Here is a 15,178-nt window from a genome sequence, read left to right on the forward strand (position 1 = left end):
TAAGTACTCTAGAGTAGTTTAATTTCAAAAACAAAATCAAAGCCTCTCCCATACAACCCAAAATCTTATGGGGTCTGACAAAAAGGCCACCAATTTTTAATTTTGCCAAACAGGAATGTTTAGCTAAATGAATGTATGTATGTTATCAACATCAGATTCTCAAATATATCTTTCCAGTATACAGTGAGAACATGCCACCTCCAGATAAGAATGTCTTTAAATGAGGTTTATGGAAAATCCACTCTATTGTTTTCTTGGGGTGGTGATAACTTTGGACAGACCCAATTGATGGGTCTTTTGTTATGAATTGCTGTCCAAGGAGGAGGAAGGATGAGATGAGGGAAAAGCATCAGGTTCACCTGAAGTCCACACTATTTCTTTCTGCTCCAGTTATGTCTCCTAGCTCTAAATCCCTCAATCATAACTGTCATCTATTTTACTAAACATGTTTAGTAATACAAGATAACTGGAGATCATGGAGCATTGAGTTGTAGGGCTGAAAAATTTGGTCAGACCATGATGCTGCTAGTTCATATCCTCATGACATCATCTGATAAACTTAACTTTGGAAATCAAGATGACTATTTTTTTGGTGGGAGGTGACCCTCTTTAAAATTTGTTATTGTCACAGAACATGAATTTAGTTACTTATGGAATTATATATAAAAACATGTATTCATGCTGGTGATACTCAACTTTAAAGAAAACTAACATTCTAAAATATTTCACATAAATTATTCAGAACTCACATTAAAATCAATTATGGTGTCTTTACAACTGGATTTTTTTTTTTTTTTTGCTTTTTAGGGCTGCACTTGTGGCATATGGCATTTTCCTGGCTAGGGGTCGAATCAGAGCTACAACTGCAGGCCTACACCACAGCCACAGCCATGCCAGATCCAAGCTGCATCTGTGACCCACATCACAGCTCATTGCAATGCCAGATCCTTTAATCTACTGAGCGAGACCCAAGCTCATAGATACTAGTCTGGCTTGTTACTGGTAAGCCACAATGGGAACTTCCTACCACTGGAATTTGTAATGTTTAGCTTATTCACAATGACTGTGACACCTTGGGCATTTCTTAGCATCTGTTTCACAATCTCCATCTGTAACTGGAACCAATGACCTGTATCTTTTGTAAAGGACTTCAGAAATCTACAGCTAAGCACCATGGAATCCAGAAATGGCTTTGGTCCTGGAAAAGGTTGATTAAGACCTTAACTGTGGCTATTTAGTGTGAATTACACATTATGCTTCATCTCAATAGATGTTTGAAAAGACACAGAAAATAATAGAGGAATGAAAAAATTCTTTCACTGTTATGTTGATTCATATTACATCACTTCATCATCTTCTTCCTTTGTTATTTATTTGTTTATTTATTTTTGTCTTTTTGCTATTTCTTGGGCCGTTCCCATGGCATATGGAGGTTCCCAGGCTAGGGGTCTAATTGGAGCTGTAGCCACCAGCCTACGCCAGAGCCACAGCAACATGGGATCCGAGCCGCATCTGCAACCTACACCACAGCTCACGGCAACGCCGGATCGTTAACCCACTGAGCAAGGCCAGGGATCGAACCCGCAACCTCATGGTTCCTAGTCGGATTTGTTAACCACTGAGCCACGACGGGAACTCCTTCCTTTATTTTTTAAAATATTTCTTTTATTAAGTGAGCAGGAAAGTACATGATTGAACAAATCGAAACTACAAGTTGTGTGCCCTTTACAAGACTGAGTGAAACAATAAATTCATCAGAAGGCATGTGTCAATTTCCTACAACAAAACTTCATGCAACAACATTCAGTGGAGCTGAATATATACAGATGTTAGAGGCTGCCTCAGCACTATTGTCACTTGAAAGAATGATAAGACCCAAATGTCATTAGGCTTTCTCAAAGCTGCATTTGGCAGGAAGATACCTTTAATATTGTTTATTTCTTATTTTAGAAAAAATATGTCGTTATTTTTAAACATTTAGACCAGAAAATGAAATTCAGAATCCTCTTCCCACTTCCAGTAACTCTACACTTACTGCAATGTCAGTAGCTTCCAATGGATCATTACCTGTGTAAATATAAGAGTTTTGAAATACTACTTTTCTCAATACTACTGTATGACAGCCTTTCCTCCAACCCTGCAACTTGGCCTGTTAAGATGATCCACGGAGCAAGAAAGTACACCCAGGATTATAGCCAGGTGTTTTCCAACCACAGTAGCCTTCCAGGAAAGAAAATCCTTTGGATTTTCTACTTTTTACATGAAAGCAGACCTAGGCTTTTATGATAGAAACTTTGGACACAGCTTTTTGTTTTTATATTGAAATGAAAATGACCTTATAGTTTTATACCTTAAAAAAATTCCAAAACTTTTTAATATTTATTTTCATTCATTCATTCATCCATTAAATACTTACTGAGTGACTACTATTTGTCAGGCTTTCTTGTAGGTACTGGAAATTGGCCAGTGAACAAAGTAAATGTAGATAAGTGCTATGAAAGGCAATAAAGCAGAGAATAAGTGGGGACTGTAAATTATTTTATATAGGTCTCTGCCAGTAAAAGTATATTTGTGCAGAAACCCAAAGAAGCGGGGGAGAGCATGTCATGCAGATACGTGAGGGGGGAGTTTTCAGACAGAGGAAACAGCCAGGGCAAAGACCCTGAGAGAGAAGCATGCTTCGAGGGTCTTCTGGTCAAAGCAAGGGGGGCAGTGTAGCTTGAGCAAAGTGAACTAGGGAAAGAGTAGATGAAGTCAGAGGAGTGGTGGTAGTGGTTGGGGTGAGGCATAGCGTAGGTCAGATTTATTGGGGTCTTACAGGCCATTGTAAGGACATTGAGATTCTGAGTGAGATGAGAAGACATTGAGCACTTGAGCAGAAAAGTGGCATAACCCAGGATGTTGGTGTATGTTTGTAAAGCATCATCTCAGGTAAGATGTGCATTGTCTCAGCTTGGATTACGGATATTTTCTCTAAAGCTGAGGGGAACACTTTTTTTTTTTTTTTTTTTTTAAGGATTGCATGTGGTATGTGAAAAGGAATTAAGGGAAACTATAATATTTTATGGTCTGGATGAACAAAATTGCCATTTACTGACATAGAGAAGACTGTAATGAGAGTTAATTGGTAGGTGGGGTGCAAATTAGTTTAGTTTTGAACATGTCAAGTTTGATATACCAATTACACATCCAGTGAAAATGTTAAGTATGTAGTTAGACATAAATCTTGTTTTCAGAAAAGAGGTTAGGGCTGGAGATAAAAATGTGGGTATTGTTCATATATAGATGGCTTTTCATGTCCCAAGACTAGAAGCCGTCACTTAGAGAGGGGGGTGTTCAGTGCTGGATACTCCAGGAACTCAGCAAAGGAGATGAAGAAAGAATGGCCAGAGAGGCGAGAGAACATGAGAGGGATGGTCCAGAGCCAAGAAACTTCTTCAAGAAGGAAGGAATTATTACCTGTGTCAAAGACCGCAGATAAAGCAGTCTTTGTGTACAGGGTGACATAAGAGACCTGGCCATTGCCTTCGACAGCAGGGACATCACTGGGCTAAGGAGCCAGAGCTGCTGTGGATGGGGATGGAACTCTTATTTGAGTTGGTTCAAACGACCAAGGGAGGAGAGGAATTGGAGATGGAAAGTATACCCAGGTCCCCCCTTGGAGGATTTGTGTGTGTGTGTGTGTGTGTGAAGGCACGCAAAACAAACAAACAAAAACAAAAACAAAACAGGAAGGGTAATGGGGCAGAGGATGTTTATGATGTAAGAGATAGCAGCGGGAATGTAGCAAAAACCTCCAACAGGATGGGTGAAGCTAGTGTTGCAGGAGAGAGAGAGAGGAAGACTGTTAGGGTGATGGCATTTATTTGGTGAAGACAGATAGGATCCACCCAGAACAAAGGGGAAGAAATTGCTGGCTACTAGCTAAGGAAGGGGGTGCAGTAATTGGTCATGGTAAGTTTCACTGGTCAGATCAGGAAATTGAGAAGCCAGGGTATATGTAGGATTGTCTAAGTAGATAATGAAATCACCAAAAATTAATGGTGTTGGAGACAGACGGCGGCAATGCGCTAAAAGCCAAATACTGAAGCAATGAGGGGTAGTGACTGAAGGTAACTAGACAATTTACAAGCTGATGGGAAGAACTTCAAAGCATTGAAGTATTTAGGAGGAAGAAGTGGCAATGAAGAACAAGCAGGCATCCTACTACTATCAATATTTTATTATTCACATTTTGATAGAGATAACATAAAATCGTATATTCCAAGGCATGGCAGTCACAGTATGGGAAAATCTCGGCTTAGAATGTACCAAATCATTTCTAACTACTGCTTGGAACAATCTAAGAAAACAGTAACTGAAGGCCTTTTGTATGCAGGGAAAAAAGATACTTGAAAGTAACCAAAAGGTTCAGACTAGAAAATATGCCAAGATTTCCTTCCCTTATATCTTGACACAGGTGAGACTTATCCAGTTTCAGCACATTTTGACAATTTAAAACACTTTAGAAAACTGGAAATTTAAACAATGTAAACACTTGTAGGCATAGCAAAATGATAGTTGTCCTTTCTCATATTATAAATTTGGCATTTCTACAGTTATGTTAACATTGTAAATAAGACAGCTAAAACGCACAAAAATAGTTTCACAACACCCAATTTAAAAATTCATCCAAGCTGTCATCTTTTTTTCTTCTCCTGCTGTAGATTTATTTCTTACTGTCACCTAACATCTGAAATTCTGATTCAGAGTGATGTCTGAGGTTTTAAAATAAACCATCATATGGAATTCCTTAACACTACCCCCAAGGGAGAGATAGGAGGAAGGGGCAACTGGGGCATTAGATGTTTGCTATAGACAAACAATAATCTACTGGTGGAAATGAAAGCACACCTTTCTTCCAGTATTTGCCCAGCTTCAACTGTGCAATGCAACTCAGTGTGATAAGCGCAAACCATCAAAACCAGACTTTATTGTATAAGGAATTGAGTTAGTTTGAAGCTATCTGCACAAAGCCAAAAATCCTAAAACTTCAGATCATTTCTATTTTAAATTGTATCTTCCAGTCTGCATCCAAATGTTTGGCATCATGGACACAGAGTCCAAGATTTTGATCTAAATTTAAAATAACTCAAAACGTATCCAGGGATTTTTGTCTTAAAACGCTTTTATGAGGATTCTTATTTTGGTGCATTCTGGCACTTTCTGGAATGGCAGCCTTAGGAGAATAAAGTTCAAAGCAGAGAGTTATGGCTTCATACCGTTTAATGCTATGCAAAATTTTGAATATTCTACTTGCCTATGGGGAAAAATCCCAGAACAATGATAGAGTGTGGAAATCAAACAACACTAGAAAAAGAAAATGTTTGGTAGAAATGTACAAACCGTCAGTTTTGAACTTAACACATTCTCAGGAGGCTTCCTTTTATGTCAGGGCTTTGGAAAGATCAGTTTATATCCATTTTGAGACCCATAGAAGGACAGCAGCACATCAAGGCCAACATGTAATGGTATTTATGAGAAATATTGTCAGGTAAATGAAATCAAATGGAGACTTTTGGATTTTATGTTGTAACTATGTAGTCTCAGGGGAGGCCATTTTTGAGTTTGTTTATTATTCTTTGATTTGGCTAAACTTAAAGTCTTTAGGAATGAACTAAAAGGTAAATAACAATTCACAGAAACCACTGAGATGGTCAGAACATAGAATCAGGAGACATGTAAATACTGGGAGCATGGCAGGGTCATTCAGAATTGCCATCAGCATGTTGTGGATATTCTCTTTCCCTCCAGAGGGCTGAAAAAGTTTGAGCAGTAGCTCTATCTTCTTTCTTAAAAATAATGTAGCACATCTTATCTCTTAAAGCAATCAGCACAAATGCCAAGTGATGCCTGTTCAAGCAGACTTTCAAAGACAGCACGCACTATTGACACAAAGAGCTCTTTAACATTTCAAGAATACAGTGACGTGAACTGGGACACATACTAGTAGGGAAAAACATTTTTGTTTTTAACTTCATGGAATGTGAGGTCAGACTTCAGCCACTTCCTCATCTGGCAATGGACAAAACCAAAATGGCTCTGGCTTGCATTTCACATCTCTTTCTAATCTACTGCACAGGAGGGACCAGAGACACCAATTACCGATAAGTCACAATAGCAGACAGAAAACTGTTAGTAGATCTTGACAACCAGGAATTAAGATGCTTTCAGGAAATGTGTACTCCATGCGATGTATGTAAGTGTATCTTGGAAAGCAATGTCAAAGTGTTAGAAAAATGGAGTCCCTGTTTGAGTGGCCTTGTGGGATGTCACCTGTGTCTTAAACTGTGCTGTTGAAATAACTCTACGTCTTCTTGAAGCACTGTTTGGAAGTCTTCAAGGAAAATGAGATCTATCTAGAGTCATTAGATTCTATGTGGAACCTAGGGCAAGCTGTCCATCACTTACACTGTACACAGGACAGTGGTCTGAATAGTCACTGGCATGGGGCGGGGGACGCTCACCATTTAAAGGCTATCTGTTCTCACCACCCACTGCATAGAGGAAGCCTTGGTGCAGTGTCCCCGACTACCACCCAGCAATGACGGTCACCCAAAAGACACTGGCCCATGACAATGGTCTGGGCAGCCATGGTGGATTTTACTACGATTCTCAATTTAGAGAAGCAAGGATTGAAAAGATCTAGTGAAACTTACTTTAGGGGAAGACTCAGTTTCTCTTTGTGTAGAAGTCTTAATAAAAATTTCTTTATCTTTTGAAACTAGTTAGCTTCAGGTTTTAGTTTAAGTTTCCCTGTAGGATTTTCTCTCTAGAACTGGCTCATTTTATTTTTAAGATGATATTAAGATGGATGAAAAACACAACCACCCCTACGCCCCCACCAAAAAAAGAATTAAAGCAAACCAAAAAGTTGGGAACTGTCATGAGCCATAAGAACAGCTATTCCGAAATATTCTGCATGACCTAGGACTCAGTACATCAGGGCTAGGGCTTGTCCTGATGGAGGAAAATGTATTTTTGGAGATAAAAGCTACAAGGAATTCTTTAGAAATCTTTTAAGGAGCACAGATTTGTGGAGGCCCTTTTAAATTTGGTTTTGCCTTGTACTCTGTGTAAAATATCTGTACAAAAATATAAAAGGCATGGCTTGATGTTTAACGTCTGTGTTTTATTGTTGTTGGCACCAGAAAAGCTCATGTTCTATGTTATGTCACTGTACATACTGTAAACAAGACTGCATTAATATTGTTTTCTTATGTTTTTTTGTTCCAATGAATCTAGGTTTTAAAAAATACATTCACAAACTACCTTATGTTTAAACACAATGATTCCCTTTTATTTCTTAACTGTACCCCAAATCCCACAATAAAAAAATCACTTAAAGCTGTGTGTTTCAAACTTATCACTTAGAAATAAAAACAAAACAAAACATACAAACAAAGATCAGTTTGCAACATAATTTAAAGAAGCTTCTGGTTTAAAATACCACAGCAGCAATATAAAGAGCTGATGGCAATCACATTCAGGGATGAGACCCAAATCAATATATCTTGTCCGTGTCAGCATCCAATTACAGTAGTTGTTAAATTCAATCCAAAACGTTATTGCTGAATTTGTTGGATGGAATTTGCAAAGATAGCATTGTTCAGCAGCAGAACCTTCTCAGTAAAAATGAGAACAGGAGGATTTCATTGCTTTTGAGAGCTAAAGGGACCACAATGAGGACATCTTGGTGATCACCTCAAGATAATCCTCAGTTCCATTCCTGTGTTACCTGCTTGAAATAAATGCAAATGACAATCACCTTTACGGGAGGCAGGATCATCTACCTCTGAAACTAGAATATGTTCCCTTTCCTGTCCACCCTTGCCCAAACCACCAGACTGAAATGGCTCCATTTTCCTAATGTGTATTTCGTTCTCATTAATAGTACATCAGCTGCTCATGGATTTAGGCAAAATCAGTAGGATCATAGATTTTTAAAATATGCTTACAGTAATTGTTTTCTCCAGAAACAAGCCACATTAGTTTTGTTGTTGTTTGATTACTTTTCTCCAATTTTTCAAGAAGGATAATTTGGTCAACTACTGTTTTATTTTAAAATTATTGAATTCACCTGAGATTGCCAGTTGAGCTCTCTATATGTCTCCTGGAGATAACACTGCTGTGATGAACAGTAAAACAAAACAAACAAAACGAGGTAGGTTAAAACAGGAAGCGCAACACAGATATTGTTTTGCAACACCTTGATACCACAGGCGGCCATGCTTGTAGCTTTGGAAAAAAAAATCCCAGACAGTCACATAAAAGTTCGAATCATCCGTTTAAGAGTTTATAAGGACACGAGTCAACCTGAACTAAATACATACATATCTCTGCACAAATATTGTTTACCGTATGTTGGGTAATTTGGAGGAAGGTAAAATGATTAGGGTCTCAGAATTTTGGCCAAAGCCTTGCTTTCAACTTCTATAAAATCTGAACCAGTGATGCCTGCTGGGTCTCAGGCAGGCTTAGTAGTCTAGTCCCTTCTCTCACCAACCCAGAGAGAACACAGGCAGCTCAGAAACATTTATTATTATTATTTTTTCAGTCACAGTTTTCATCTGGAGAAAGTGGCACCTTCAGGAGAAAGCTGGGAATGACCAGAGCCTGGTTGTCATTTATTCCCCAATTCCCGAAAAGAACTCAACAGGCTTAACTCCCAACAAAGCCTGAACAGAGTGACTTCTTAGGTGGGGAGCTTTGTGCATTAAAAAAAAATATGTGTGTGTGTGTGTGTATACATTTTTAGCTTGTTTCCAGAAGCTCTTTCTGTCTGACCCCATCTGTCATCCCGCCTTTTGCCCTGAACTGTTGCATAATCACTGAGGGAATATCTTATTAGAGAGCCCCTCATCCACTGGAGCCAACTCAACTCAATGGCACTACTATCCCATTGTACAGGGCCATCTCAAATAGGGCCTGTCCCCACAAACGGTAGCTGATTTTATTAGTCTAAGGCTAGTAGTTTAGCCATTTAAAATCTATTTCCCAAAAGAGGGGAAAACTACTATTTTTCTTCTCTTTTAAAAATTCATTAGCAGTTGCTATCAAAAAGCAACCTTTTGGGTTGGTGAAGGCGGAAGTTCTGAAATCACCCCACTATGCAGTTATAGCCTTCAGTGTAAAGAGATAAGGTACATTTATTGTGCTGTCTCTCACCACTTGAAATTGGAAATTTTACAACATATCATATACTTAAACCTAGCAGGCAGACAGAATTAAAAACAGACATTTTTTCTCAGTATGCATTCTCTCCCCATTCTTACAAAGTAAGGGGGTAAAGAAAAAAAGTAACAAAACAAAACAATCCACCGTAACACAGCTTAATCATAAGAGCACACAATATTTGTTTCTATCCCTAACTCCGAAGGGCACATGGTCCATCTTTGTCCACAGACAACGCAGCATTCTTGGGGATCTCCTGGAAATTCCTGCCACCCTTTTCTCTCCTTCTCAACCAGGCTGCAACATTGAAAGATGGACTGTATTGGGACGGGTAGAGGGAGAGGAAAAGGGGAAAGCGGTATGTTCAACCAAGCCTTCTGATTCTGCCTCTAGACTGGCATAAGTCCACATGAGTTATGTTCTTTTAAATTAGAAATAACGCCATGAAGATAAGTGCCAAGTGCTCTTCTGTTACCAGTTCATCATGGAATTTCTGTTGAGGGTCATGAAAAACACTTGGCTACTTCCTCCAGATCGCACGGATGCAAAAAATACCTGTTTGAAATTAAAAAAAAGTTAGTTCAACTGCATGGTTTCTTTCCCTCTTTTCTTCAACCGTCCATCCATTTTCTCTCACATGTTCTATCCTTGCCATGTGTCAGCATTTAAGACTCAAGGGCAGGTGTTTATAAAGTGCCTTTTAATACAGTGCATCCTCTGCCTTTATTCCTATAGTGGTTGCTATTACTTATCATGGTATTGGCCTTCAGGGACCCAGAAGGGGCTATATCTTGATTTGGAGCAACCCTTTGGGGGTTCACATTTTACAAGGGAGTTTCCTACTGGGAAAATATGCTGGATTTCTGGTCTAGGATACAACAGGTCCTTTGTTAATTTTTGGAAAACCGCAGGGGCTCTCCTTTGCTCTCTCATTATGACAAGAGGGCGGACCTTGGGAATGAAGAGAATCCTGTCGACTTCACAAAGTCAAGGGGGAACGTGGGGGCTTACTGACTATGATACAACTTTGGTTATAAATTTTTAAAATAAAAAAAGTAGTTCTGGTTAGCTACGGTAAGGTGTTTAATGTCTATTCACTTTGGCATTTCAAGAGTTAACTTGTAGCTTCTCTGCTGATGAAGCATAGCCTAGCCCAAAGGAGATCACAGCATTAATGAGAAGAATCACAGTCCATTAAGTCTGGGTCTGCTAAATCATTTTATCAAACAGATGAGAGCAGTGAGCAAAATTTGGGGTACTGCTTGCTTGAGGTGAACATCAATGAACCACTGCCCTAGGAAAATAACATTCTGGGCTGTGGCCTAGCCCTTCAGTCAGCCAGCACCAAACTTTGGTCCAAGGCATTTACTTTTATCACTAGTATAAAGTCTCTGCTACCTCATTTCCACAACTTCTTCAGAAGAATGTTCTCTCCCAACAATTTAGGAAGTTCTGTGGAAATTCTTGTCATTCAACTAATGCTACATATGTAAGTAAAGCTACTGTTAGGGTCAATGAATTAAAATGGGGAAGGAAGCACAGGGGACCCATGGAAACACAATGAAGGAAAGAAAGGGCTGCTGTTCTCTCTGGGTTCTGCGTGCCCTGGCTCTAAACCTTGGACCCTGGATATTGGTGTGGTCCCAGCCTGCTCATGAGGGTGTGGACATGGTGTGGAGTAAGCTTTCTGGGATGGGTCTTCAATGAACTGGAATGTGGGGGTCCATGCTCAGATCACTCCTAGTCTTATGATCCCCAGAGACTAGATGGTAGCTGGAGTTTTACTTGGGGTCACTTCTGTTTACTAACATCCTCTGATAAGACCCTGGAACCCTCCTTGCCACGCTCAGCTGTTGTCCACCCAGACCACACCAGGTCAGAGTAGCTGGCTATTCCGGGATTGGACTAAGACTAGCCTGGCTTCTGAGGAATGGGCGTGGGCTAAGAGATGGACATCTGTTTAACCCATCACATTCTTTTCTATAGAGGTTTGTGTCTGCTGTTCTGGGGACAACATTTCTAGGTTGGCCATAGTCACAAAAGATGAATCCACAAATACAGTACAGTTTAGCTACTAAAAAGTCTGGGTTAGTCTACAGGGAGGGCAAGGGAGAAGCACTGCTGCAGAATTCCCTTCTGGGCGACTGATCATGCCAGATGGACACTGCCAATTTCACTGGAAAACAGTCCCCCTACAACACTTCTGAAGAAACATGGCTGGAATGACACAGGACATGGCACTAGTTGAGTTTGTGATTTTCATTCTTTGAGGAATGGGCGACACTCTCAAAAAAGTTTATATTTCTATATGTCAAATGTTTTACATTGAAAGTTGAATATAATGTGATGGATTAGGTCCCAATAGTGATTTTGTGAAAAGTCTAAAAGTGGACTACACGTTGACCCACTGTGAGGTGATTAATGATGGGCCAACTCTTCTAAGTGCTTAGGAGAATTTAGGGTATCTGCTGAGTCATTTTAAGGCCTGCAGGCCACAAAAGTTACTAAGAGTTTACAAGAAAGTTTTAGATGTTTTCATGTCTTTTTTGATGTGTGAATAACATATTTTGAGGGTTCACATGAATCAAACCAAATAATGCCATTTTAAGATAATATTGATTGCTTAACACAGATGTGATTCAAATCAGTATAAAGGAAAATGAAGGTTTCACAGGTACCTGGTGGTCTCTTAAAATGCAAACACTAATGCAAATGTTGAAACGGATTTACCTTATCATTTCTTTCACATAGAAACTTTAACCTTTGAGCTCGCTTATGCATAAATACTCCATCCAAATGTCCTGTTTCCACTGACCGGATCTCAATAGCTTTCTCGCCCCAGCCCATTATCTGATTGGAATGAATGTAGGCTGTCAAAAGGAATTTCCAAAACTGCATTAAAAACATTAGATGGGCAATAACTCACAGCATCTGTTCACATCTTAACCACAAAAATGACAAACGACTTGAGATAAACAGACAAAGCAAGTCTTACAAGTGTTATTCACAGACTTTTTTTTTTTTTTTTGTGGAATCAAATGGTTGTTTCACATTTCTTGACTTTCGTTTCATTTGGGGGGTGTAACTGCTGAAGGAGATAAGGAATGGTTAACCTACCCACAGACGTGGGCATTTCTCCCCATTGGAGCACCACATCCTTAGTTATCCGGCCGTAGGTGTTTACATACACCCCCTCATCCTCATAGCAAACAAGCATTTCCATTCCATCTGTTTTAGGCAAGATGACAATGGCATGAGGAGTGATATTGCCCTGAATCTAGAAGACAAAGAAAGGCCAGACATTATTCTTTTTAAAAATAAGACAGACTCTTGACTGTTAATCTCTAAGAATTTCAAAAAATAAAAATTAAAAAAAAGGGGTTTTCCTTTTTCTTTTTCCAGTTGCACTATAGGGACTGACATTTTGCTTTGCTTAATTTAACTGCTGACCTTTCCAATACCCTGGTAAATACAAACTTAGGCCCTTGGTCAAGAATCCAATTTACCTCTTCTTGAAAGCAAAAAGGACAACTACCTAGCATCTGTCCTGTGTCAAAAGAGGGCCCTTTACATAGGTAACTTCTAGCCCTTAGAATAGCTCTCCATGCTCAATGTCTTTGTCTATAGATGAGACAGCTGCATCTCAGAGGGGTTATATAACTTGACCAAAGCTGATGATAGAATTGGGATTTGAGCACATTCTCATGAACACTGAATATCTTGTATTTTCTATCTACTTCCAAAAAAGATGAGGAGAATGCAAGCCAGGGGAATCTGATGGAGGTTGCCTAAGTGGGGCCCAAAGTTGGGACCAAAACAGGCTATGAACACTCAACACAGATTGTTTATCTGGGTGCTAAATAAGAGGATAATCCAAATTAATGGCTTACTGAGAAAAAAAAAATTAAAAATTACCATTCATTAAAAAAAAAAAAACACATACTGTTCAAATAAATGTAGATTGACTTGTTCAAGAAAGAGAGACAGGGTGTTGCTCTGATCCCCTGGTTGAGAATGTCATGGTAGTGCAACAGGTGCTTGGTGGACATGAATGAGGACAATCACCACGATGGCCCTGTCTCCTCACCAAGAGTCCTCTGTGCACACAGACACACACGCACACGCACACACACACACACGTGTGCACACACATGGCAGCATGAAAAGCTGTGATGCAGCAATGATGACATGTGTCATGCACTAAAACCACTTCTTTTCAATTGTTGTACTTCTTTGGAGTAAAGTCTTTAAACTCCCAATATACCAAACAGCAACAGATTGGGTTTCTACCCTAAGTTAGCCTTGGGATTACATATATATAGGAAACAGAATTTACACTGCATTCATCCTACTGCATGAAACAGGGTAGCATTTCCCTTAAAAGTCATGTTTTAAGCAATGTGTCAGTATAGTGATATTAATACTACACTTTGCAGGGCCCTGTGCCAAGTACTTTAGATGTTTCACCTCATTAAATACTGATAATAACCCTGTATGATGGGTCCTTTTAGCCCCATTTTATAGATGTGAAAGATGAGGAATGGAAAGGCTGCCTAATGCATCCATTATTGCAAAGCAAAAACATGCTAGAGCCTGAGTATGTGCTCTGGTTTGATTCCACCACATCAAATTGTAAAGAGGAACACAAATAGCAAGAAAAGGACAATTGGCCTTCTCTCACATAAAATGAACCTATTTCCTTCAAAAACTGAAACTAGGAGCTCATCTATTGTGCTCTTGCTTAAAAAACAGAATGCTACCCTTGCATAAAAACATGATATGCATTTTAGTGTAAAATCCAATGAGACAAAATGTCCAGCTAATAGCAAATAAGTGCTATTATGCGTTACTCAGTTTTAAGCAGCCTTAACGAATTAAATTTACATGTTTTATTTATTAACAGCATCATCTATTTAGTGAAGGCTGAAAGTCCATCTGCTTTACTGATTAGTCAAAGTTAGCATGAGTTCCACTAAACAGGTGCTGAAACAAATCTGTACATGCAGGTTGTTGTAGAGTGCCTTGACAGTCCGCTTCCAGGAACTTACATGAGATGGTATGTAGATATCATAAGAGTTTCCTGAATCAACATCAATTACATGGAAACCAGTATGCGAACCAAAAATAACCTTTAATCTTTGACCTTCTTCTACTGTGAGATCAACAAGCAGTGGCTTGTGCTGGAGATCTGCAAAAGACTAAAAATCACCACATGAGTGTTCACATCATTCAAAGAAGTTATCTTAATAATTTTTTCCTTGAGCTATTTCCTATGGAAGTTCATGTCTAATTTTCTTAAACCGAAAGGCTAGGAAATCTTTCCCCTTCCTTCCTCCCTCCCTCCCTTCCCCTTTCTCTCTTTCTTCCTCTTTCTTTCTTCCTTTCTTCCTTCCTTCCTTCCTTCCTTCCTTCCTTTCTTTCTTTCTTTCTTTCTTTCTTTTTCTTTCTTTCTTTCTTTCTTTCTTTCTTTCTTTCTTTCTTTCTTTCTTTCTTCTTTTTCTTTCTTTCTCTTTCTTCCCTCCCTTCCTCCTTTCCTTCCTCCCTTTCTTTCCTTTTTTCTTTTCTTTTCTTTCTCTTTCTTTCAAGGATAATTGATTTACAATGTTGTCCCAATTTCTGATGTACAGCAAAGGGACCCAGACAAACATATACATACACATTCTTTTACTTATATTATATTTCTTTCAGTATTAGGTTTATCTCTATGCTGGCTCTAGGAGGAAGAGCTTGGCACCCCTTTCTCTACCCCTTGTCCTCCAGGGCAGAGAAGATGGTCTACAGTTGCCACTTCATCGTTTATGAAACACCTGTGCCTGGGTGCTGCTGTTTTTTTCCTCTTTATTTCTGGCCTTTTCTCTAAGAAGAAGGTCCAGTCACTTCTCTGGGTCCCTCCTTCCCAATGACAGCCAGGTCTGTGCAGAGACAGCCTGGGTGGGCAGCGGGCTGGCTCTGTGCTAAGCCTGTT

The 15,178-nt window shown here is 39.3% G+C and overlaps 1 protein-coding gene across 21 annotated transcripts in view; it reads right to left on the bottom strand.

The window, feature by feature from the left end:
• Window positions 4,205–15,178, bottom strand: part of TNIK (TRAF2 and NCK interacting kinase) — a 409,498-nt gene continuing 398,524 nt past the window's right edge. For all 21 annotated transcript variants that reach the window (XM_021071173.1, XM_021071170.1, XM_021071167.1 and 18 more), the window contains 4 exons: window positions 14,262–14,411; window positions 12,331–12,490; window positions 11,944–12,083; window positions 4,205–9,768 (listed from right to left, as the gene is read on the bottom strand). In XM_021071173.1, coding sequence (XP_020926832.1) covers window positions 9,685–9,768; window positions 11,944–12,083; window positions 12,331–12,490; window positions 14,262–14,411 — 534 coding nt within the window. In that variant the 3' untranslated portion in view covers window positions 4,205–9,684. The remainder of the gene's footprint in view (window positions 9,769–11,943; window positions 12,084–12,330; window positions 12,491–14,261; window positions 14,412–15,178) is intronic.

Source organism: Sus scrofa, chromosome 13 (assembly GCF_000003025.6).
Source record: "Sus scrofa isolate TJ Tabasco breed Duroc chromosome 13, Sscrofa11.1, whole genome shotgun sequence".
NCBI lineage: Eukaryota > Metazoa > Chordata > Mammalia > Artiodactyla > Suidae > Sus > Sus scrofa.